Source organism: Lepisosteus oculatus, chromosome 11, assembly GCF_040954835.1.
Source record: "Lepisosteus oculatus isolate fLepOcu1 chromosome 11, fLepOcu1.hap2, whole genome shotgun sequence".
Lineage (NCBI taxonomy): Eukaryota > Metazoa > Chordata > Actinopteri > Semionotiformes > Lepisosteidae > Lepisosteus > Lepisosteus oculatus.
In genome coordinates, this window is record NC_090706.1 from 17,731,226 (window position 1) to 17,756,950 (window position 25,725).

At 40.2% G+C, this 25,725-nt stretch overlaps 1 protein-coding gene across 1 annotated transcript; it reads right to left on the reverse strand.

The window, feature by feature from the left end:
* Positions 1 to 6,395: 6,395 nt before the first annotated feature.
* odad3 (outer dynein arm docking complex subunit 3) lies at positions 6,396 to 24,042 on the reverse strand. Its single transcript, XM_006631633.3, has 14 exons — positions 23,418 to 24,042; positions 21,978 to 22,099; positions 21,305 to 21,382; positions 20,756 to 20,935; positions 19,486 to 19,521; positions 18,359 to 18,460; positions 17,829 to 17,954; positions 17,282 to 17,404; positions 16,807 to 16,953; positions 15,382 to 15,542; positions 13,456 to 13,612; positions 10,982 to 11,137; positions 8,810 to 8,894; positions 6,396 to 7,911 (listed from the first exon to the last, which is right to left on the reverse strand). Exons 1-14 carry the CDS (start codon positions 23,500 to 23,502, stop codon positions 7,781 to 7,783), a joined length of 1,689 nt encoding a protein of 562 aa, XP_006631696.2. The 5' UTR covers positions 23,503 to 24,042; the 3' UTR covers positions 6,396 to 7,780.
* Positions 24,043 to 25,725: the final 1,683 nt, after the last annotated feature.

Here is a 25,725-nt window from a genome sequence, read left to right on the forward strand (position 1 = left end):
TTTTAAAGATATACTGTAATATCTGGTTTTGTTCCTGGAATGCAACACATTACACTTCTGCAGAGATTGCTACATCAGCACCAATGTCAAGTCAGCCAGGGCTGCTGGGAAATCCATTAGTTTGGGACCTGTGATGTCATGCCAGATTCTGTCATCTCTTCAAATATGGCATCCATTACCAAAGCGATAAGATAAAGCCTTTGCAAGGGTCTTGTTAATGCTAGTGCCTGAAGTATCAAAATACCAACAAGCATCAAAGCAAAAACTCTAATTCCCAAGCATTTCTAAATCTAGGTGATTCTTTAAAAATAAAAAGACATCAAAATATTCTCTAACCTGGATCAGCAATAAATGTGTATCAGCCCACAATTTGCTCTCTCTCGGGATCCAAAAGAAAAAACGTGATTCAAGGAGATAAAACACCCACTTTGTTAAAAGGAGAGTCAATGAGATGCAGTTACATAAAAGCATCACATTCAACAATATTTTATTGATTGGACTATGTTTTTCAGCCCTCCAAGGAAACAGCCTTATACAAGTACAGTCTTCCATGAGTACATCCCTCCATGAGTACAGCCCTAAACAAATAATGCCCTCCATGAGTACAGCCCTAAACAAGTACAGCCCTCCATGAACACAACCCTTTACAAGTGCAGCCCTCCATGAGTACAGCCCATCCATTAGTACAGCCCTCCATGAGTACAGCCCTAAACAAGTACAGCCCTCCATGAGTACAGCCCTATACAAGTACAGCCCTCCATGAGTACAGCCCTTTACAAGTGCAGCCCTTTACAAGTGCAGCCCTCCATGAACACAACCCTTTACAAGTGCAGCCCTCCATGAGTACAGCCCATCCATTAGTACAGCCTTCCATGAGTACACTACACAAGTACAGCCCTCCATGAATACAACACTATACAAGTACAGCCCATCCATTAGTACAGCTCCATCTGTGTACAGCCCTCCAATTTGTCTCCCTTAATGCTGCAAAGTGCAGATCCAGAAGAAAACTGTATTTAAATGCAGAGTGATGTGATGAAGACCAGTAAAGCACATGGAAGAACAGGCCATTTTGCTTCACCTTGCGGATACACATCTACCCCGGCCTTTCCTGACACTGTTCTTAGAGAGTTCGTTTGCATTGCAAATACCCTCAGCAAAAACAGTCGCCACACAAAACAATAGAATCTACAACAAGAGAGGATTTTCTTGAACACTGAAGAGAGGGATGCAGTTTCAATGGGGCTGATTGTTAAATATTTTAGTCCATCCATTATAAGAAAACAATTTATTCCTGGTTTGCAGCCAGCCAGAGGCTGTCCTGGAAGCACAGGGTACAAGGTGTAGTTTTGTGGGAACACATGGGAACAATTTCGAGCTACTGATCGACAGACAACAAGTCTTTGGAAGGAGGGTGGAAACAAGAGCCCTTGGAAAAGATCACAGACACAAGAGAACCATGCAAACCCCACACAGAAGATGCACCAGTCTGAACTCGAACCCAGGAGCCAAGATATGCGAGACAGCAGCACTAACCACCACAAATTCAATTCAAACAGTACAGTATGTTTCTGTCTTCACTCAGAAACCAACCCTTTTAATTCATTTTAATTCATTTTCTGTTGTGCATTAACTTGTATGAACCAAGAGACCTATTCTTAACCACCCTCTTACATTGAATTACAGAGGTGGATACAGGTGTATTATACTTTTTGTTATGTGGTTTTCTTTTGTGTTCAAGGCAAATGAAAGTGAACATTTGTTATGGCTCTCCCTGTAGACCTCAAAGCCAGCATTAGCATCTTGCTCTTACTATAGGTAGATTCAACTGTGGTGCAAAGTATAGAGCCATCTTGTTGGAGACTGCAGCAGCTCATTAAGTGCAGAAGAATCTTTGGAGAGAAACAGCAAATATTTGACATTGACTGAATACTCAGCAATAGACATTCCATGATGAAGAACACTATAGAACATAATTCCTTGTGTATTATTAAGCATCTGTTTGACCAGATGACCAGAGACTGCAACAGCATTTTCTAAGCTCTTTGTCCAATTCAAGGTCGTGGGGGAGCCAGAGCCTATCCCAGCAAGCAAAGGGCTCAAGGTGAGATACACCCTGGTCAGGAAGCCAGTCCATCGCAGGACAAACACAGACACACACTCATACCACGGTTAATTTCCCAGAAGCCAATTAACCCACCAGTATGTCTTTGGACTGTGGGAGGAAACTGGAGCACCCGGAGGATACCCATGCAAACACAGGGAAAACACAAACTCCGCGCAGACAGCGCCCCAGGTCCAGAACAGAACCCAGGGCTGAGGCAGCACAACTAACCACTGTGCCAAGGTGTCATCCTACTATCTAATCACTTTAAGTCAATTTTAGGTAAAGCTGCACTTTGCTGTGCTTTAATACAGAGTTAAAAACTTCTTTTGGTTATACTTGCACCAAATCATGTAAAAAATACAACACTCCATCTGTACACCGGTTTGTCTTGCTAAGATATTGATATTTGCAATAATCTTGGGTAGCAATTCACAAGAAGTCTGCATTATTATTAAAAAAATTGTATATCAAAATATATCAACTGTATAAGTGTGCTTTCATCCTTTTTCAGGACCAGCGCTTTCAGCACACACACTGCTGCTTTTCCTGTTGGAAAAAGGACAACACAAAGAGCACATGTGCATATGCAACTACATTTAAATTACTTTCCACTGCAATTACTGTGCATTTGCAATACAAAGGCAATGGAATTGTACTGCAGTCTGGACACTTAAGAATAAATCAGTGCTTTCAGATCTTTAAACGTGAAAGAAAAAGAGAACTCTGATATTTCTCAATCTGCCCGATTGTGTATCAGGATATAATTTATCCACTGGCTCCAAATCAAGAGCAAAGTTTGACTTACTTTTGCCATCTTACTTACTGTAACTAGAGACTCCTAAATTCTTACAGTTCACCTCAGTGCTGTGGTTTGGTTAAAAATTAATCATTAAGAATAGCACTGTTATTGTAGATACATAAAGAATATTTCTGAGAATAACTGGATACAGATCCATAAGAAAGGACTGATGAATCCCAATTTTGGAATTTAATAAAATTATCAGAATTTAACTCACATTTTGATTTGTTCTCGATAGATTTTCACTGGTTTCAAAAGAAACAGTAAAACACTGATGTAGTAGCTAGCTGCACAAAAATAAATAACTCCTGTGCATATACTCTAGTCAGAGTAAATGAAAATTATGGTTTGTGAACTGAGGAGATGGCTTGGTATTTCCATTATTGTGATGATTATATTTTCATAATCTAATCCCTTGCTAGATGCTTTGGGTGATTATGTCAGCCTCACTATTAATAAACCCTAGCCTTATTAGAGTAACATTAAAACAAATATTTCTTAACATGTATGGCAACTGTAATAAATATGCAGCAGAGATATACTACATTTAAACACATTTGTAATCTAGGTTTCTCAACCGGCATATTGTTTTTACAATCCTCGTTTCGCTCCATTGACTTGCCAGATGAAACTACAACGTTAAGTCATGCACTGCTCCGCAGGGAGCACGTGAACATTTTTCATTAAAAATGTTAAAAATGATCACATGGAAAGTCACACTGCCAGAGTATCCATGAGCACAGGGCAAGCTAAGGCCACAGAATTCAGCAGAAGAAAAAGAAAAGTGGAGGTGCTGCAAGAGCAAAGTTAACGGCATTCAACATGGCCTTGGCTGTACTCAAAGACATTTGAGACATCGCCTTGCACACTTACATCCAATTATGCTTTGAACATATTTGATCTACCAAAAGGTTGGTGTCACCAAAAGTCAAATTAAGACATAATGAATATAAAAATTATTTAAGTCTTAGCCCTATAAGCATCTATGAAACATGCTGCAAAAACCTGTCTTTGCAGACATGCTGCTAACTAGCTAAAAATCCATCAATCTTCTAATCACTTTATCCAGTTCAGGATTGAGGTGGAGCCAGATCCTACCCCAGCAAGCAATGGGCACAAAGCAGGAAACACCCTGGACAGGACACCAGTCCATCACAGGACTTACAGACAAAACAGACATGCACACTCTCACACCAGGGCCAGTTTTCCCAGAAGCAAATTAATTACCAGTATGTCTTTGCACTGGTGGGAGGAAACTAGAGCACCTGCAGGAAATCCACATGAACACGAGGAGAACATACAAACTCCACACAGATAGCACCCCAGGTCTGGAACTGAACCCAGGGCCTAAAGCACTAGAAAGCACTGTGCAGCCCAATTTTTAACACAATAAGCCAAATCACCATAAGAGACTCTGGTCATAAACCCTTTAATTCCTGCAAGTGATTGAAAGAGGAAGGGTTAGGGTTAGACTGTGAAGTCTCAAAACTGAACAACTACTCTCCTAAATTCAAGCATAAGCACTAACCACCTCCCAGGCGCTAAAACCCTGTGTCAAGATGCTTAGTGCCTTTTACTGCAACACTTGCACAATCAGCACCTGCACTGTGAAATGGAAAGTTACAGGACCCAAAGTACATCTGAGAAAGGTCTTCTTATCAGCTTTTGATATGAAAATCAGTTACTCTAACAACCTTGAAATAGTAATGAACTGGTCTCTTTAGAGTCCCAATCTAAGGTGCGAAAATATAGACATTCAACTGGCTTATAATTAGCGCAGATATAACAAGTACAGTATTTAAATTGCTATTTCTTATCCGAATTAAATGTTTCAGAACATGAACTATGTCACACGTCACTACTTGATGCTGCAAGCATTTATGCTACTGGGATTGAATGCAACAGTAACATTTGCTTCTGTCCAGTACCGTTTTTCACTAGAGTCCACAACTGTTCTAGTCCACTTGCATTCACACTGGCAGTTTTGAATACTGTTACATTCTACCGATATAAATGAGCCTGTGGTTAACAAAGTCTAAAAGCATGGGAACATAAGAAAGTTCCACCTGTCTCATTTGGTTTTTAGTAGCTAATTGAGCCAAGGATCACACACCATCTCTTGAAAGAAGGCTAGGGTACCAGCTTCGGCGACACAGCTATGTACTGTAGCTTCTCCCATAGCCCAGTGTGTAAGTTGTTCACAGTCTTAAACATACTTTCCCATTGTTTCTATTTGTGTTTCACTGGTGACTCTGAAGAACCACTGGGTTGGTTTAGAGTATAGAATGCCTTGATCTTAAATACTTGATTCTGGTCACCCTGTAATCTTCTTATGGGTAAAAAAAATGATCTGACATAAAATTAGTGTGCAAAACATGTCATAGTCATGAACAAAAAAAAACTTGCATACCTTTTGATTATGTTTATCCACTCAAAATATTAGGTTTTTGTCATTTATATGCAAATACTGTCCAAATATCTATCCACAACAAACACTTTTGTTATTATATAACATATACATATAACATATAATAACCACAGTTATTATATAGCTTTTAGAGTTGATTAATTGCTATTGGAATATACCTGGATATATACAGTAACTTTAAATGCATACATAACATGTTTTAAGATGATAAACTTGTATGGAGTAATTTTACAATAATATGAATCACAAATTGATATATCAGATTACATGGCTTTGACAATAATATGTTTAACTACACAGTTAAAATAAACAACAGTTAACAGCAATTAACCAGGTTAACAAGAAGCATCAGAGGCTAATTGGATTTATATCCATTTAACATTATAATGTTGGCAAGCACTGGGTGTAACTGTCAGAGCAGAACAGTCTGAATGGGACACTCAGATACTGCAGGCCAAGAAGTAAGTGTGGTGAAGCCACTTATAGATTTCTCTCAGAAGAGCAACATTTTACAAAAGTATAACAGGGCAAGGAACACTTTTGCATAAGGTGGATAAAGAAAAAACATTTAATCTCATTCATGTTCACTTGTTTGTGTGAAGGACTGTAGTCTGGATGCTAATGCTATACCCTGAATACCTTTAAAGAACCCCAGACATAAAAACATCTATGTGATAATGCTCAGATGACACACTGACGTAGACAAAACACTGAAAGCATTGAAAGTGCACTTAAATTCCTGTTGTGCCTTTATCTGTATCTCTACATTCACTAGAAAAGCATCCAAACTTCAGGTCATGTGGAGCTACAGTACCTATTGAAACAGAACAAAGGGTGGCATTTTACAAAAGAACAGTGAAAGAACATCCCTGGCTGTTTGGGATTGGTTTCAAGTGTCATAAAACACCAAAAAAAGATCACTCTGGAACACAATCATTTAATGCACAGGGGTTATGGCATAACTGTGATAATTTTGGTGCCAAAATACTTCTTATAATATTTTAATAACAATTATTATTACAATAATTAAAACATCTAAAAGAACAAAATAAACTTGAAAATGAATTTTCTTGTGTAATATTTTAATAAGTGAGAATATTCTCATCGCCTTAGACAATGTGGACATAATTCTGAATATCTACAGGAATAAAAGCAGGTCAGAACTAAATTTACTAGACCAGATCACACATACAACAGTTTCAAATACAAGTAGAGGACAGAGAATGGCTTTGATGTTCTGAAAAGACTCTGTCTCTCTCCATTTGAGTTATTGAGGTCACTATAAGAGTAGCTTTACCCATTAAAATCAAAAGCATTTCCAGCCTCATATCCTTATTGCCTGTTCTTGTAAGGGAGCAAAGGTTTGTTTTTAAAGATGGCAAATAAAAAGATCTTCAAAAAATATATTCATTACACAGAGCAATGAGATCTTTCCCAATTACTAAGAAGGAAATTTTGAGGGTTGAAGATTTAACTTTTGTATGTACATCAATCTAATCCTGTATACATTTAGCAAAGATAAAGACTATAAATGTCCAGTATAAGAGAAATAAAGTATCCTAAAGAATTCGGTAGATATGTAGTTTTTGCACAACCACTTAGTTCCAAGGAGGCAGATTTAGCTCAGAAAGCTCATACTTTTAGCTCATACTTGAAATTGTCAGTGTTTTAAAAATCACATTAGCTACAACTACATGTTCTATAAATTGGACTAGATCTGTGTCCTCAGCACTAAAGGGCTTTCAACATGAATACAAATGGTTGTTTAGAATATAAAGCTGATCAGGCTGGGTGCGTAGGTGCCCAACTGAGAATGAACTGAGAACTTTCTTAAATAAAAACTCCTTGCTTCTTTTGCTTGGAATGCTGTATTACTAGGGACTGAAGTAGACATTTTGATGCAGAGTAAGTTTCTAAGTTTAAAGTTAAACTAGGTCAAGAACTCATATCTGCGTAGAATAGAGCAGGGGTCTTCTACTCTGGTATTTGAAGGCCACAGTCCAGCAGGCATTTGAAGACTCTCTGAACTATAAAGACTTTAAGCCTTAGACTTATTTTCCCCTTCTCTTCAGTCAAAATATGTGAAAGAGGCTCCGACACCCTGCTAGACTACGGCACTACGCGGACTGCACTCGGGACCCCATGCAAAGATTTCTAGTTTTCCTTTCCACTGAAACAGTTTTGGAAAACTGGGAGGAGTTCATCTGGAGCTGGCGCAGCAAGTGAAGCAAGATGTTCTGAAAGCCAGGATTGCTAGAAGCCTCACCGCGGTAAAACAATTAGCAGCTTCACAGACTGGCAAATAGAGCTGGTTTTGTCAAACTGGATTTACAGGGTCTACGTTAGTGGCCTAGGGAAAGTCAACAGGGTTTGCCCTCAAAACCCACCTGACCTCTACTCTCCAAAACTGTCCTATGAACTGCTGGTGGGGTTGGCAGCAGCATGCCTAATGCTTGCCCTTCTTCTTCTTGGTGCGTGTCTTCCTCTTGGTCTTGGAGTCGATGATCTGCTGGGACTGCCTCTTCAGCGCGGCCCGAGTTACGATGTCAGACTCGTCTTCTCCGCTCTCTTCCTCTTCTAGCACAGAGAAGAGAGAACATACTTCTTTTTATACACTGCATTACACAGATTCGGCAGCAACACACTTACTTTAGTACTTTTCATTCGTTGCTGCTGTGTTAAGGAGCCCAGAAACAGACACTAGAAGCATAATATGGATTTTAACTCTGCAGGAGGAACTAAATAAATGCATACCCTGCTGATTTAGGACAATTCTGTATGCCGTAAAGTATTTAACCATTACTTGATTTAACTAGAGTTAAATACTAAACAGAAACAATATTATTGTTTATAAAACAACGGATCCAAGACTAATTCACTGAGATTATTACAGGGCCAATTTCCTAAAAAATGAAAAATAAGACTGTATTACTATTGAGGAAACAATTAGAAAAATGCAAAACAAGACGAAGATATGAAAACCTAAATCTTCAACTTGCAAGTGACCTTGACAATGTCACGCACAGTGCAAAGATTCCTGTTCACATGAACTCGGTCAACAAAAGGTTTTATCAGCACTTACTGGATGTGCAGCTTCTCAAAATTACAGATTTTGAAAGCATGTTAAAAAGTCTTAAAGCATTCTAGAGAAGAAATTCCTTGTCTCCACAAATCCTTAGATTAGTGAGGGGCTTCTTCAGTTTCCATGTTCACAGGTTCCTCAGGATTTTATTGCAATTCAGATCTTGATTACATCAATAAAAATAACTTATAAAATATAAAAAACATGTTTGTCAGGTATTAATCTTTTGCGAATTTAAAAGCTGCTATATAACTTGCAGCATTTTGTCCATGGAGGAATGGAGTTGCTCCAAATAAAAGCATTTTACATGCTTAAAAACCCAGGGTTCCATCTTTTACAATTCAAATGGAAAACTCAAACTACAGAATGTTAGAATCTGGCTGATTCACTCACCATCATAGAGGTCCTGTTTCTGGGTCTCAGGGAGTTTGATCCTCATGTTGTAGGCTGGGAGTTTTCCCTCAATGCTAGTATGGAACTACAAAGAGAAGCATTTGTGAAATATTAGTGAAGATTTATATTTTCTGTTTACTAAAATAGGAAGGCACTTATTCCTTTAGGTACCATATTCTGAATATTCTTTATGGACCTTATGGGCATTTACATATATTTTTTTTATTAAATAAGTAAACTCTAATAATGTCCACAGTTCAACAGGTTTTCTAAACATCTATTATGCTTCTATATTGGTGAATTATTTGAGAAGGAAAACAGGCAAATTATTTGATGTTTTAGTTCAATTTTGGAACCATCCAATTAATAGTAATTTCTTAGAACTAGGCTCTGCAGTAGTGGCTTTTTCACAACACAATGTAGCAGAGACTTTTGTCATTTGACAGGCTGTGAGCTTGTTCTCAATAATGTCACAACAAGCCTACAGGCACAAGCCACAAAATGCCAGAAAACCAACAGAGTTGTCTCTGACTTATCCCAAACCTGACACAACTCAGGCTCGAACCTGTGACATCTGGAATCAATTCAATAAATCTTAAAGCATAGAGCTGGCTAGCAGAAGGATTACCGATTGGTATAAAACAACTCTGCAAATGATTCCTGACAGGACAGACCTCAAGTGTCAATAATGATGTGAAACATGCAAAACTCATATTCTTTGCAAAATAACAAAGTTGAATGATTTTATACCATCATCAACAGAAGTCAGAAGCCAGAAGCCAGAACACTGTGTGCCTGCACAGTCATTTCCCAGCAGGTATGGCCTGCTGACAAAGCCAGTCTTGTTTCCATAACAAACAACTTGCGTTAAGAATTTGCCTGACGTCTCTCCTATTATCCCCCTGGACGGATGGTGTCAGCAGTCAACCAATCGTTGCACATCCCCTGAAAACTCTGATTTAACACACTGCTCTGAATCTTAGATTCTTTGAGAAACCGATACAGACCTACACAGAAGTCAAGCACCCAGCTAAAGAGCACACTTCAAATTTCAGAAAAAAACACTCTAATGGAATCTGAAGATGCCGAAGAATGTGAAGCACTAATTAAACGAGGTGTATACTTATTTTGTTGTAAGCCACATATGCTTTTCTGAACAAATTATTTATGGTATTGTGAATGGACAGCTTTGATTATGCATTTTGACAATGGACTTTGGTGCTCTATCAGAGAAAACAAGTCGTTACTAGGTATTCTACAGTAATATTTTAGATTAATATAATTATAAATATATGCAGCATACTTCTTGTCACCACAAAATGTTTTTTTGAAAAGTGAATATCTATTAATTCATAACCTGCAATAACATTGACCAAGTCAAAAACCTTTTACAATATAAAGAGATACAAACATCAGAACATTTCATCATTGCATGAGAACAGAGAGACAGAAATCTGAGAACAAAGAAACCTGCACTCCTTAAAGGTAACTCCAAACTATTGTTTTCATGCTGAGTGAAAGAACCCAGTATATCAATCACTAATTTCTAATACTTTTTGACATGCTATACCAAAATGACTCATTGATTTTGAGGATGTTGCTATTTTAGAAGGCATGGATATTTTAGCCAGCACTGCTGAAATAAAGTGACAGTCGAGTAATTGTTCTACAAACAAAGTCATCTTGGCATGTAAGCTTATGAAATTTGAGAGGCAGTACAACACGTTGCAAAGCTCCATATTGAAATCTGATATAAGGATACTTATTTCTGAGCCTTGTCGAAAATTCATCTCCCTGATGACACTCAGATATCATGGCCGAGAGTGTGATGTTATTGGTCAGGAATGACCAACTTCAGCTACGGTTCTGTGCTAACTTGGTTTCAAGTGTCTATGTGTTTCAGGTGTTTAGAGGTTGGTAACATTAAGTGGCCTATAATCACAGCATAGCGGTTCTCTCACAGAATACAGTGGCACTCCTGTTATTCCGCGGTGTTGGTATTTAATACAAGAATGATTCAAAGGAAATTAACAGGCTTCACATCTTTACTAAGTTTCAGTTTAGCCAATAAACTGAAACCTAGTAAAGGAGGGCATAATAAAAATAGTGATTCTTAAATATATTTACAATATATTCTAGGTTTTTTTGTTCAGTTTCTTTCTGGGCTCTCACCTCTTCCTCCTCCATCTCCTTGAGGATGGCAGCAAGATCTTTGCCCTGCAGCTCCTCCAGCAGTTCCAGCAGTTTCTGCTCTGACTGAAACAGCAGCTCCAGGACATACTCCTCTGAGGTAGGGGGTACCTTGACAGCCGGAACCTGGCTTTTTGGCTTTGGGAGACAGAAAGGGAGTGAGATGTTGACTGAACCTAGTTCCATGCCCTTTCTCTCATTAGGATGGAACCTGGCTGTTTACAACGTGATTCCCAGCTCCAGGTCAGGTTTGTTATCTGGCCACCACCTAAATATTTAGTTAAAAACCTGCCTATTTATTTTAGAATTATGCAAATTGCAAACTTTCAGGTTACTTTTTTAGCATTTAATTTACCGTGTGATGCAGGTGAACCAAATAAAATGTTAAGTGCTGGTTGGATTAGCAAACTAAAGCGTCAGTAAAGACTCAAGACTAGCTTCAGAAAACAAAGGCTTACAATTAAGACTGGAAGCATCTAACAAAGGGCACTTTCCCTTGCAAAAGAGCTCGCTGTATCACCTGCAAGTACACAGCCACCACCACACTCATTCAAGGCCGCTCAGGACAATTCCGGATCACCCAGACAGCATCTTGTACCTCCAGCAACCTTATTTACTGTATCTCTTGCAGTAAATGCCCAGCCATCTACATTGGGGAAACAGGAAGGAGACTCGGAGACCGCTTCAGAGAACACGTCAGGGCTGTGAAGATTAAAGATCTCTCCAAGCCCATTGTTTCTCATTTCACCTCTGACGGCCACGACCACTCTAATCTCTCCGTCTGTGTTCTCAAAGACGGTTTTCCGAACTCATACATCAGAAAGACCACCGAAACTAAAATTATTCTGCAGCTAGGATCACACATTCTCCCTTCCCTTAACGACAGATTACTGTTCTTTTAAATTTTCTCCATTCATTGGAAGTTTCATTTCACACCTCTCCGCACCCATTCTGACTTCACACCTCTTGATTGGCCTCTCTTTCTGTCCCCTGCTCCCGCCTCTCACTCCTCCTCCCTCTCAACCTTTGTTCTCCCGCTACTTTACCTTTGCCTACTGCCCTGTCTCTCTCACACCTGAAGAAGGCTCCACGGCCGAAACGTTGTGTTCTCTTTCTTCTTTTTTTCAGCATGGAATAAACCTATTACTTGTATCTTAAAATGCATCTTTCTCAGAATTGTAAATGCTGCTCAGTGGATCTGGCATAAAATCAGTACAAACCTTATTTGCATGGTGTAACAATGCTTCAGTGTAATTTTTACCTTTCAGTATGAAATTACATTTATACACATTTATATAAATAATAGCCAAAGCATGAGTTAAATCTAAAGCAGTCAGAATACCATTGCTGCTGTTTGATTGCAGGAACAGGTTTGTCTTGTTTATAATCCTACAGTACATATTCAGGTACAAGAGGCATCCAAAATAATCATATTGCTTATAGTCAACACATTGTTAGTATTTCTGATGCTGGAGTAGCTACTGTCTCATAAAAAGAGAACTGCTGTATGCAATATCTAGCATTCTAACATATTATTCTTGTTGATATTCATTACATTATGTTGATATTATGTAGTTTTATATTCTAATTTTGCAATCTGTAAAGACCAAAATACAACTGCATCTGATAAGCGCTGCAGCAAAAATGAATAGATTCAAAGAGGCAGTTATACAATAGCTGAGAGGTTTACACTCATATAACAGAACAAAAAGTGCTTTGCATGTGCTAATTTATGCTGGAAAATGCAAACCTAATTAAAAGCATAAGGAATATTGCAAATGAGAGGTCGTAGTTAGGGCTACCTCCCTTGCTTGGTTGCTAGGAAATAACTAATCTCAGGATCTTATCCAGCTGTTTCTTAAAGGAGCAGGGAGAAGAGAAGAGCTTCAAAGAGATGGTTAGATACAGTAGTTCATGGAAGACATCCAACACCCTCTGTGTCAAGGGGTCTTTTTCTGCTGATCTACATTTTAAAATAAATCTTCCTTAAAGAAAATTAGAATCACATAAATGCCCACATTGTAGATCGAATTAGAAAAAAAATAATTCCCATTTTTACAGAACAATAAACATTTGGCTGATCAAGAGTTATTTAAATGTTGATGCACTTATTTGCAATCTCCCCATACCATATAAATCCTTACCACTGCCCATGCTGATAAAGTTAAAGTCATTTAAAAAATGTCATTATCTGCAATTTTAAATCATGAGATAAGACTACCACTGCACAGCGATCTCTGCAGTTACTGGTTCTGTAAGGCTCTTACCTATAAACCAAGACCAGATATTAGATATATCAGTTTATTTTAATGACTCCATGAAGCTAAAATAGTATTAAATGTTTTGCTTGTGTGCTTTATCAGCGCAGTCTGAGCAAGAGCCTGCTGCTCAAAAGTCAAGAAGTGGATCCACCCTCTGTGCAGCTGGGATTCTGATCTGTTTTGCGGAAAAAGTACCAGTTTGATGTGCTGCAGTTTGTCGCTGAGGTGCTCCACTCCGGCCCTCACGGTGTTGAGGGTGCGCGTCAGCCTCTCCAGCCTCTCCTTGGCCTCGTCTCGGCGCTTCTCCTCCGCCCTCAGATGAGCCTCACACTCCTCCAGCATCTGCTGCCCGCTGTAGGACAGAGAACGGGCATCAATAGGGCTGTCGGGTAAGAGACGTGAAATTATGGAGGCTAAGGACTGTAAACTAATTCAGTCAATTACCAGCTTTATTCCATTACTAGACAAGCAGGCTGGCATACAGCATGTGCTTCATTTCAAGGAAAGGGTAGAGAAAAAAATGCAAGAAAAGGTGGAGATCTGGCCAGGCGCTGTGCACAATCCAAACGAAAAGTGCTAAAAATGCTTTGTGTAGTCTGAAGACAGACGGATTAAAAAGGTTGTTGCTAGCTCTCTTCTCTAGGTTGCTTTTGTGAGTCAAAATCTCACATAAAGAAAATAATGTAAAAATGACCGTAGCATAAGAATTGCTGTAGCTTTGTTTACACCAAACAACTCAGGAGGTTAGAACATTGTTCAATGATCAGAGTAACTTCTGCACAATTCTGTGGGATCCTTCCTGCTTATGGTGATGAGGACCACGTGTAGTGGGGTAGATAACTCCTCAAAAACTCAGGAATATGGAAAACCTGCATATTGCAGATATTGCACACTACAGCTGTTATAAATAAAGGCAGCTTAACTTGCTTTCAACCCCCAAGCGTCACTTGGAGAGACTGCTGTCCAGCACACTGCCTGCAGTGTGTTTTACTATGAGCTAGAACTACCACAGCACAACATCTGCAGAATACAAAGTTTTCAACAACTTATATAGATTTTCTTGTTTACCTGAAGTCCTGCTAAAGCACTATTTCTTAAGGTAAGTAAGGGAATGTGGACCCATTTCTAGTACTCTTCCAGCTTCTCTGACCTTTGATCTTTTCTGGATAAAGTTTTAACACCCAGGAATGTCTGCTTCTGTTGTCTGTCTGGGTCTCACAGTACACCTTCAATCTTTCCCTGGAAAGTCGTAGGTTTGTATGATATAGGTCCATTTATTCCTCCGCCTCCTGCACTTTCACAGTACACATCCTGGCTTTCACTTTGGCAGACAGCGCTCAGAACAGGAGTAAAGAATCACACAGTGAATGCAGGAACTCCATCTAATATGCACAGGCATCACATGGATATAGCACAGAAAAGACATCACGGTGAGTCACTGGGCATAAAATATAAAGCTAAAACAATTCAAGTAGTGTCTGTTTATTAACCTCCCCCACACATAACACAGGTTATGCCACTGATGAAAACATTGAGACCAGGCAAAAATGGCTTTACCCAGAACCCCGTACAGCCAGTGAAGGGAAAAATCATTCATCAGAAAGGTTCTGAGGATAATTGCCAAAAACAATGACACATACTGTGGCAGACACTACCCTTCCAAACAACGGCATTTCTGAAATCCCTTTCAGAAACTACATGTCAGAGCACAAAGGAATTTCTAGGAAATGTGGCATGCAAAAACATAGCTCATTAGAAATAGACAGGAAAAACAACATAGTTTAAAGAGCATCAGGAGAGACTGTAAGAGCAAATCCATGGCCCTATACCAAGTCATAGGTTTAACTAAGGGGACGCCTAGTGACAGAAAACATCAATACACAATAAAAGCAAAAACAAATTTTAGGAATCTAGGGCAATTAATCCGATTTACTGGTCTTGGAAAGCCAAGAGGTTTTAAAGAAATTTGGGCTTAAGCCAATGAATGATTCAATTAACTCATTAAGATCTTCTGACAGAATGAAAACCAGAATTCTTATAGTGTTGCATGTCCACTGGACTTGTGCCAGCAGGATTCCGGATGTACAGAATGAGCAGTGCACTTATGGGGAACTTGTGTACCTGGAGAGCTTGGCCTCCCCGGAGTATTTCATCTCCTGGAACTCTGCCTGCAATCGCTCCCTCTCTTCTTTCAGCCTGAGCAGGGTCTTCTCGTTCTCGCTCTTCAGCTGCTCCAGGTGTCTCTGCGTGTCGCCCTGAGAGATGAAGCGATCCACCACTTCCTGCAGGTGCGCAACACAGACAGGGGGAGAACAGGGTGTCCTGACTTGAGTCATAGCAGTCAACTTCGGAAATCCCTTCATCACCTGAAAACGTAATTGTACTTCCAGTGGTCTACTGAAAGACAGTAACTGACACAATGTGATAAATCACACCATAGCTGCCCATCAAACATCCTCACAGAATCTGAAACACACCAATCTCAGCAGGGTCTGAAAGCTCAGCTTTGTATGTTAAGCTATGCCCTGGCCTAAATGCACAAGAACGATATTTACACAACGGACACAGAAGAGCTGTGAGAAAATGGGACAGATTTGCTATGGATATTGTGGCGGGGAGGGGGGTTTGCTCATAATAATGTGGCATGATTTAAAATAAAAAAGGTACAACTCCTTACTATCATCATATCTAATAATAACAATTATACCTTAGAAATGACCATAATGCTTTGAATTTACATACAGCATTTGTATTAACATGTTAGGTTGTGTGTGTTAATCATGCAATGTATTTACTGTGATTTAATATTTACATGTTTCAGTACAATACTACAAGCCAAAACATGCCCTCGCTCTTCACCTATAGTTATAAAAATAACTTATCAAACAAAATATGTTGAATGTTGTAAATATAAAAAGTAGATAATAATAGAGTATTTATGGTTAATTCTGTACATTAAAAGTATACACAATTCATTTCTCATTGGATCTACTAGAATGTTGGTGTGTTTGGTTATCTTTTGGTTCAGTTACATTGTAAATAGCAGTAGTCAACTGTTGCACAGAATTATGAAATAACAAGAATGAACCCAAGATTTAGAGCAAGTTCTAATTTCATACTATTTAGTCATCGATTCACTTGTTATAAATGAGTAATTCGAGAGACCTGTTAAGTTACTTGAAAGAAATAATTCGTTTTGCATTCTTTATGTCCTCTTTGATTATGTCGCATATCTGAAATACCAACAACCAGGGCAGGGAAGCAGTTTTGCATACAAATAGGAGCAGGTGTAAAACACAACCAAAATCCATTTAGGCTCTCTACATTAATTATGGCAACAATTAAGCTCTACTTGAAGCTATTTGTTGAAGTTATTTATTTTAAAAAATGTATACGTATATGTGTATATTAATGTGAATTTATAGTGATTTAAAAAATACCACTGATGATGGGATTCTCAGATTGTCCTCTGGGAAAGCGTACGACGATGGAGAAAGCACGAGCGAGAGCAGTGTTTGACCGTCTCAAGCCCCCGCGATCCGGTACCTGGGTGTCAGTGACGCCGGTGGCCTCTTTGATACGCTGGAAAGCCTCCTCTAAGGTGGAGATGACCTTCTCCTCCTCCCCCACCCTGGTGCTGCTGCGGTGGGCCTCGCTGCCCGCCTCATCAGGGTGCATGGCTGCCCGCTGGGCCTGCGAGTGGCCGCAAGCACACCAACACAAGGCAGTAGGACACAGCTCAGTAAGACTGCAGCATCAGTAGTTCATTACAACATTATTGTAGCAGTAAAACATCCAGGAAGTGCGTCCTTATAGTGCAGCAATGGCACAATTAATAGCTAAGGTACATTACATGAGAAGGCTTTTGAAAAAGCTAAATAACAGATGAACGAGTAACAAATTAGCAAAGAATGCTGCTGGCTGATGTTCATTTACAGCATCATTATCTGAACGTAAAGCAGTGTTAGAGATTAAAACTGAAAAGTATCCAGGACTGTCTTTGTCCCGGGCTCAGCCTTACCCGCCTCTCCACGCGCTCTGCCTGGGCCTTCCTCTCCTCGGCCTGTTTCTTGTACTCGGCCAGGATCTGCTCCCTCTCTCTCCGCTCCCTGTACACCTGCTCCTCCTGTCGCTGCAGCTCTGCCTGCAACAGCCACATGCACAGCGCCCCGTCGGAACACAGACACTTCCATGATTGGAAAGAAGCGCGTCTGGCCTGAACCCGGTTCAGCTGATCTTGCAAAAGTCTTTGACGTGGTTTAGGGTACGAATTGTGGTGTGTGAGAATCTCAGACACAGTGGGCAAGTGACATGACCCAACCTTGAATCAGCACTAGAGAGGGCCTTTGCTGGTCAAGACACTGGGATGGCTTCTGTCTGAATGTCTTGCATTTTCAGAAGCTATGTCTTGTCAAAGAGCAAAGGACAATGTATAAGGAATGAAGAGATGCAGAATATTTCTACTTTTTGTAACAAACTGAATAGATTAACACAGCTACAAAAACACTGGTCTACAGCAGTTCCACTAGCACACTGGGTACATGAGGACAGGCTGATGTCGGTCAGACCTTAGCAGCGTCTCTGGAGAGGTGTGCATCACTGTTCATGATCTGCAGCTCCCTGAGCTCCTGCCGCTGACGCAGGATCTCTGCTTCCAGACCATCCAGCTGCACCTGGAATGTCAGGCTCTCCTCCTGAAATAAGAAGAGATGGACACGGGGAATTAAGAGGCAGGTGGTGAGGACAAGAGAGAAAAGACTGAAAACTCTGCCCTTCATATGAGGGCCCAAAGGCGCTTACCAGTTGCACTAATCCAGACAAGCAGATGCCAGGGTATGTCGAAAAGATAATGTCTGTAGAATCGCAGAGGTAAGCACTGCTGTTCAAACTAGAATTAGGTCACCAACTAGAACAGATTTTAACTACAGCTTTCTACAATGAATGAGGATTCAATAAAGTTTGAAGAACTATCCATGGCAAATAAGAATAGCGTAACCAACATGAGATTTAAAATACTGGCACCAGGTGTAAATGTACATAAAGGGAGTCGAATTTGCATCCATAAACCTAAATATTAAATAGGATCTGAGATCCACACCTGAAGGTGAGCTTTGAGTTTCAGATACACGTTCATGATGTGTTCTGCTTCCTGGCCCTTCAGCTGTGCTTTCTCCAACCGGTTCTCAAGAATCCGTAGGGTCTGAAACAACAACAACACAGCAAAAGATGTGAATGAGAGGCAACCACATTGTCCATGCTGTGCACCCTCACAGTGACACTCCTAACGGATTAAAAAAATCTTCTGGCTACAAGCCTGGCTGTCCCGGCTTGCAAAACCTTGCAAAAAACTCACACGGACCTTCAAAATAAGAAAACCTCTCACTAAGTAACATTAGGGAGTCAGTGAGCAAAAAGAACAGCTTGGACAGAACGTGGCCAGGATCAAAAGGTTTAAAAATATCTGTAACTCAACTTCAATCCCATCCCATCTTCCTAGCAGCACTGTATCTAGCTGAGGTTGCAATGAGAGAAACAGTGTGTGGGACTGAACAACCCTTTGTACCAGTCTCACTGGTTTTCAGCAGGATTGAGATTGGGGGATGGTTCTGCCACTGAGAAAGAGCATTCATTTGACTGGGTGTTCCTAACACTGTCTTTTGCCACATTAGTGTCTGATATTGACCTCAGCTTCCTGAGTCTACCTATTCACTATAATCAATCAACACCACATTTAAAACAGCACTTCATAGCATATGCTTGGTTTCCTAACACTCCACTGTAATCATTTTATCCACTCCTGTGTAAAGAGTTGCTTTACTTTGACAGCTCTCTCTCTATCTATTGAACACTTTTCTCCAAATGTTACTGCTCTATTATCTGAAAGCTGTGTACAGTTATAAAAATCCTTTTGCTAAAATAATTAGCCTCTTTCAGGACCCAAAGGCCTGAACATTTGCATATTGGTCATCCCCAGAATGCAGCCCAATATTAGTCTACACTCTTCTAGTGGTCAAACACAGAAGACCTGGACAAGCAAAGATGTATATAAAGATGTGCCTTGCAGTAAATACTAACAATCAGAATTAGGTGCGAACCCTCTAGTGGTGTTACATGAACAACTGAACAATCAGGATAACGGTGATGTTTTTTTTAATCAAACAGAAGGGGATTCATGGCAAACATCTACTTAAAAAGGGCTGCATTAATATAAAGAGGTGTGTTAACCTGCTGGGGTTGCTCCTCTGTGCCTTCTCTTTCATTCTGTGAATAGAAGCAAAAGGTCAGTGACAATGAATCCCCAGGTCATGTGGTTTCAAAATGTTTTGGCGGGGACAGCGGTGTTATTTTAAGAAAAACACATTTTAGGATAGAAATAAAGATTTCAGTTGCCTGGCAATTTGATTCATTTTGCACTTGAAGAGCCACATTATTTTTGGCATGTCTTAAGAAAATAAATAATGAAATAAATTCATTAATAAATAAAAAATAAATACATAACTCAAAATAAATAATTCTGTGATGCATTTTACACAATAGTCTGCAACCTGGAACACCCAAAATGGCGTGAACTGCTATGCAATGGGAGTCTTATTTTTCCAAGATGAAAATCTAAAACATCCAAGTGTCCCAACCATTCTGTGCTCACATCCTAAAAGATCTACATAATGTCCACAATTTGCATTTCTGTCTCAGAAGTACAACTGTGCTTTGGAACCACCTAATATATAATGTATGTACATTCTGTTATTAAATTTACAGAATTGTCAGTCCTGATCTTCAGGCTTTTCAATGTATCCAGACAGTCTGCTTTTTTCATGCCTCAAAGCCTGGAGCAGGCCTAGTCTGAAAAACTTAAAAACACTTCCTAAGATCAAACATTGCCCTCTCATTGAACATTTACCAGTATACAGAATTTCTTTAAAAATGTCGATGTGATTAATTATACCAAAATATTAAGCGGTTACATCCAGCACATCCGAGCAACGCCAGGTACAAAAATTCTCTAAGCAGAACAAAAAGAGAATGAACTGCATCAATGCTGCCACCATTCCCAGCTCTGTGGATCTTCATGTTGAAATCCACAGCCAGCCATTCTCTGGCTCACCTCTGACAAACCTTTTCCCATGCTGTGCATGGGAGACTATGACAGACTGAAAGAGCCATGGGTAAGCTCCCAATTGCCAAGGCTTGTCTGTAAGAGTTTTCAAGAAATATAATAGGTCTATTTTAAACTTTAGTAAGCCAAAGTGCTGTGCAACTGCTATTGAAATTACCATGCTACATCTGGCCAGTTTCCCAAAGGTTTCATTAAACCGCTAATTTAGTTACTTTGCCTTGGTTTCCCAATAATTTGTATCAGATCTGAATCCCCTGCCTTTCCATTTGATTTACTAGCTCTTATACAAGACGGATAGCTTCCCAGCTTTATGACGACATTCCAGCAAGGAATGAGAGAGGTGTGGGCCAGGATCTCTGCCCTGGTTGCTGCAGTTACCTTGGCCTCCTCAGAGCTGGCCTCAGCCCCCTGCTGCAAGGCCTGGCTCTCCTGCTGCAACCTGCTGTACTGCTCCTGCAGCTCCTCCAGGCGGCGCCGGCGAGTCTCGGTGCTGTGCTTCAGAGCATTTAGCCGTTTCATTTTGTCGCACACCTTCTGGTCCATGATCTGAATCGCTGCCTGGAGACCAAGCATAGACAGGAATAAGGTGAGATAACAGCTACCTAAGTGCGTTTCAAGAATTGTTTCAGCATAACCAGTTTATTCCTGAACAGAACAAAACTGAGGCTGCGACTGCAGTACAGCCCGACAGCCATATATTCCATTTCAGGTTTTATATGCATGTGTTACACAAGAAAGAAAATTAGTGAAAAAACAGACCTAGTCTTAAAATTATTTTTTTAGATTTTTTTTTAATGTATAATGAGGCGCATTGTCCTTAAAAGCTAGAGCTATGCAGGTTTAACAGGGAATTTTCTCTTAACTCCCAGTTACTCAGTGTGCCAGTGGCTTTCAGGCTATCTGGTCACCATACAGGAATTCCCTCACCTTCCCTGTCTTATTCCTCAGGGTGGCACTCTCTGCAATGCGGTTCCGGAAGGCATCCTTTATCACATGCTCATCTCCCTGCAGAACCAGACAGCACATTGCAGAAAGTTAGAAACTGTGTTATATCTCCTCTTCCATCATCCCCTCAATCCAGTATTCCCAATTACTGTTTCACCGGGTTCTCAGCTTCACATGGGCCTTGTTCAGAAATGCAGCTCTCTGCCAAATTCACTGAAAAATTATCTTTTTAACTGCCCTTCAAAAAATGGACCATGAGCTAGGAAACCACCCTATGCATCGCTGTCATTTGAACCTGACTTAAACCAAGTTCACAAAATAAAACTTCCTTTAAAACAATTAATTAAAGGGGGGTTGATGAACCCCAAGCTGGAACTTGAGAAGTAGATGTTTTGGAAGTATAAACTTGGTCTTCCAAAGAGATCCCAGCCTAGACTCCGACTGTCCCTGGTCTTCCAAGGCCCCAGTGTGCAAAGTTTATTAGCCCCAAGTCTAGATTTGTGAAGCACAGAACCAGAATGCGGATGTAAAATGATCCAATCTCTATTCCTGCCTCACATGAACTAGTCGGCAGGACCATTGTAGCACAGACACATGATGTCTGTTTGTGCTGCGAGGCAAGAGGCCAATGGCTTCTTATCCTAAACCATCTTACTGCTAAGGCTTCAGCCAACTTCTTATGTAGCCTCTTGTTCTCCTGACGGAGCTGCAGGATGGCTTCCTTGTTCTTCTTGATGGTCCACTGGGAGCTCTCATAGTAAGCGCTTCTGTCCCCCTCTGCGAGTCAGAAATGTCATACGTTAGACTCTCCACTCTTCCTCAATATCAAAACCATAAAAAAATCTACTGTAACACATACTGTTGCAGTAAATCACCACCAGGCTCTTTTGTGCTTTTATTAGAGCTATGCAGAATGGTTTTCCCCGCACAACGTGCTTTAAAAATGCAGTGTAGCTAGCAGACGTGTGGCAGCTTAGACACCGAAGTAGCTGGTATGAGAACAGAAACCACCTGTGTGGTTTTGGATGTTTCCACCATCCCCACCCCCACGGATGAACACGCATTGTACAGGCAATGCTGGAGAACAGAAAACAGTCAGCACCGATAAGATGCTGAGAAATAATGACTCTTCTGGGGTACAGAGAAATCGCGGAACGCTGATATTGTCAGGAGAGCGCAGATATTACAATAACCCGCCGGCATCTCGAACGCACAGGTGGTTGATTCATAATAAGATGTGCAAGGCGTCCTTCCCCAGAGCTGTCAAGTTGGTGATGCCCCCACTCCCTCCCATCATACTATGATCTCTCCTAACTTCTTCCTGTACCCACAAGGACTGTACTCCAACACCACTACACAACTATAGTTGTAATATTTATTAATCAAAAGTATTTTTGCACTGTTCCCCGAATTACCTTGCACTGTTTTTGTCCTGTTATATTTTCTCTGTTTGCGGATTTTGCACAGTTTTGATTACGTTATGGTAGTACACGTTACTGTTATTGTTATTGTGTTAGTCTATTGTCTTATCTTTTGTCCTGTTTATATACTGCACCTGACCGACTAATGAGAAACACTTTTCATTATACTATGCACCTGTGTAAGTATAATGACAATAAAGTTGAATTGAATTGAGTCTGGTGCGCAAATCTCCCACTTTCTGCGCGGCCCCCACCCAGCGTTAGCTGCAATGTTTTAGTTTAGTCATGCCCTATAAACTTTGAAGGCTCGTCCTTCCAAGCGACTGATATGGTCCACGTTTTATCATGACAAGTTCTTGCCAACTCTAACACTATCCTTACATAATCTACTATTTATGTACTACTTACTGTACAGTACGACTGTACAGTAAAAGTCGAGATAAAGCGCCTACAAAATCAACTTTAACTCACACCTTTGTTAAATTACGCGAAAGTTGCCGATTTTAAGTTAACACGTTTCTTTAAAATTGTATTTTATGCACCGTGGTGCGTACAATTAATTTAAACCAGACGAACTCAAGTTTCTAGCTAAGGGACTTTAAGGGACGCGTTTAACTGCTTCACTCAGATGACAGGCTAATATCAGTCCAACGTTAATGAAAAGAAATACCTACCAAGAAGCTGAATTTTCCTTTGGAGCTCCGATATCTGCTCGTGTAGAGGAGGCTTAATTGCGTCAGTATTAAACGAGAGAGGCATGTTTACCAGGTGCGCCTTGAATGTGAAAAAGATAATGTGAATAACCCTATGCCTGACGCCGATAACGTCGACCTAGCACCCAGAGCTTTCGGGTGCCACCGTTATTTCAGTGTGCTGCGCTGGCGCCGAGTTTCGGTAAAATGAATTTTTCCTCTTGTAAGGACTCGGGCCTTCTTCACACAGCTACCTAGGCTGGAGCTGTGAAACACTAGGAGCTTGTCTGGGTGCCCAGCAACAGCCATCCATCTCCATGGCCACAGTGGGAGATAAACAAATCACGTTGCCAGGAAAAAGTTCCACCGCAATGCATGCTGGGCGTTGTAGTTGAAGACGATCATGGCCGTGCACACTACTATCTCCTACACCGAGCATCTTTCAAAATACACCTCATTGCACTGCCATGATTCGCATCGCTGGTTCTTACTATCAGTGTTTCTAAGTCTCCTTACGTTACAACAGCTACCTATCTTGGAGAACTTCGTAATTGGAGCAGTTTCTTCCCGTTTGCATAACATTTCAACAACCTGCAGCTGGATTCCCTGCTCCCTGCGTTCAAAAGATTTAAACTTTAAATGTAACGTCATTAAAAGTTACAATACCCTTTAATGGATATTGTATCCTGCTGGATACAGACATTTTGACCAGCTGTGGGAGGGGCTAGGAACATGTGTTTTTTTATCCAATTAAAACATACGAGGGAGTCATGTGTTAAGGACTTAGGTCATGTGATTTCATCTGAGCATTCTGGGATAGACTTGTCACTCCTTTCTGAATCTGTTGTGATGGAAGATGGAGAAGGCTTCACTGACCATATGGTGAGTACCTGTATTTATTTTATACATAACACAAATTTTGGGGGGACATTTTTATAAGCTATTCATTTTTAAGCATGATATGACATGTTAATATGAAAAAAAAATGTGAATTATATTTGTACTGTTCTCCAAATCTGACATTAAATATCTGTATCCCCTGGGATACGTTGCCTAAATGGGGGTGTAAAACAGTCATTAATAGCACTATGTGTGCCTGTTCTTTTAAAGGCCATAAGTATTAGATATTAAATAACAACAACTGAAATGCTTTCATCACATAAAGGTGCTAACTATTACTATTTACTAACTATTTCAGGGAATTTCCACAAAGATATTTTATAGTAGGCCTAGGAGAGGGATTCAGCCACCTGTTGGCTCTTCAGATTCAGAGCAAGGGACAAGTGAGGAAGATGATGAAGCCTATGTAGATGCAGAAGGCCGAAGAGAAGATAGCAGCATTAGCAGTGAGGATAGCAGTAGTGACTGTAGCTGTAATGTTGAGGCAGCAGAAGGACACCTGTCCATACAAATTAAGAAATGTAGGTGATGTAAACCATTAAATAGGATATTGTTGATAAAGTAACACTATATACTGTGTGTTCATGTGGGTGTGTGCACTTACTGTACATGAATGTATGCATGTGGACTAGAACCCAGACAAAAATATTATGTCCAAGACTGCTAACTGACCATGAGAATGTGTACATGGAAGTAATACATGTTATTTATAGAATGTATAGTGAGCAAAAAAGGGGAGTGTGAGTGGTTTCCAATAAACCATTATATATTTCATTCCTTTCTAGGTGGAAAAAAAAAACGATTTTGAACACCAGTCAGCTGCAACACCAACATATTTCATGGCACAAGATGGAATCTTTTCTCCACCAACCTATTTTTCCAAATTCTTTAATAATGCGATTTTTGAGCTAATTGCTGATCAGACCAATCTGTACTCATGCCAACTGATTGGTGGAAGCATAAACACCAACATCAGTGAAATCAAAGCATTCATAGGTATCAAATTGTTCATGGGTGTAGCGAAAATGGCTGCAATGGAAGATTAATGGGCCAGTGATACAAAATATGACAAAATAGCAGATGTCATGCCAATTAAGTGCTTCAAATGTTTGTCCAGAATACTACACTTTCAAAATAACCTGGTCCCTGAGTCCCAAGAAGACCGGCTGGTGAAAATCAGGCCTGTGCTAGACCATATGAGAAAGAAATGCTCTCAAATTAAAAGTGAAAATCAGTTCTCGATTGATGAAATGATGGTGCCTTACAAAGGTCGAAAAGCTGGAAGTCTGCGCCAGTACCTACCTGCCAAACCCAAGAAATGTGCGCGCTGGGGTATCTGGTTTTGTGCATGACTTCTTCATCTACACAGGGAAGTCTACATTTGCTTGTG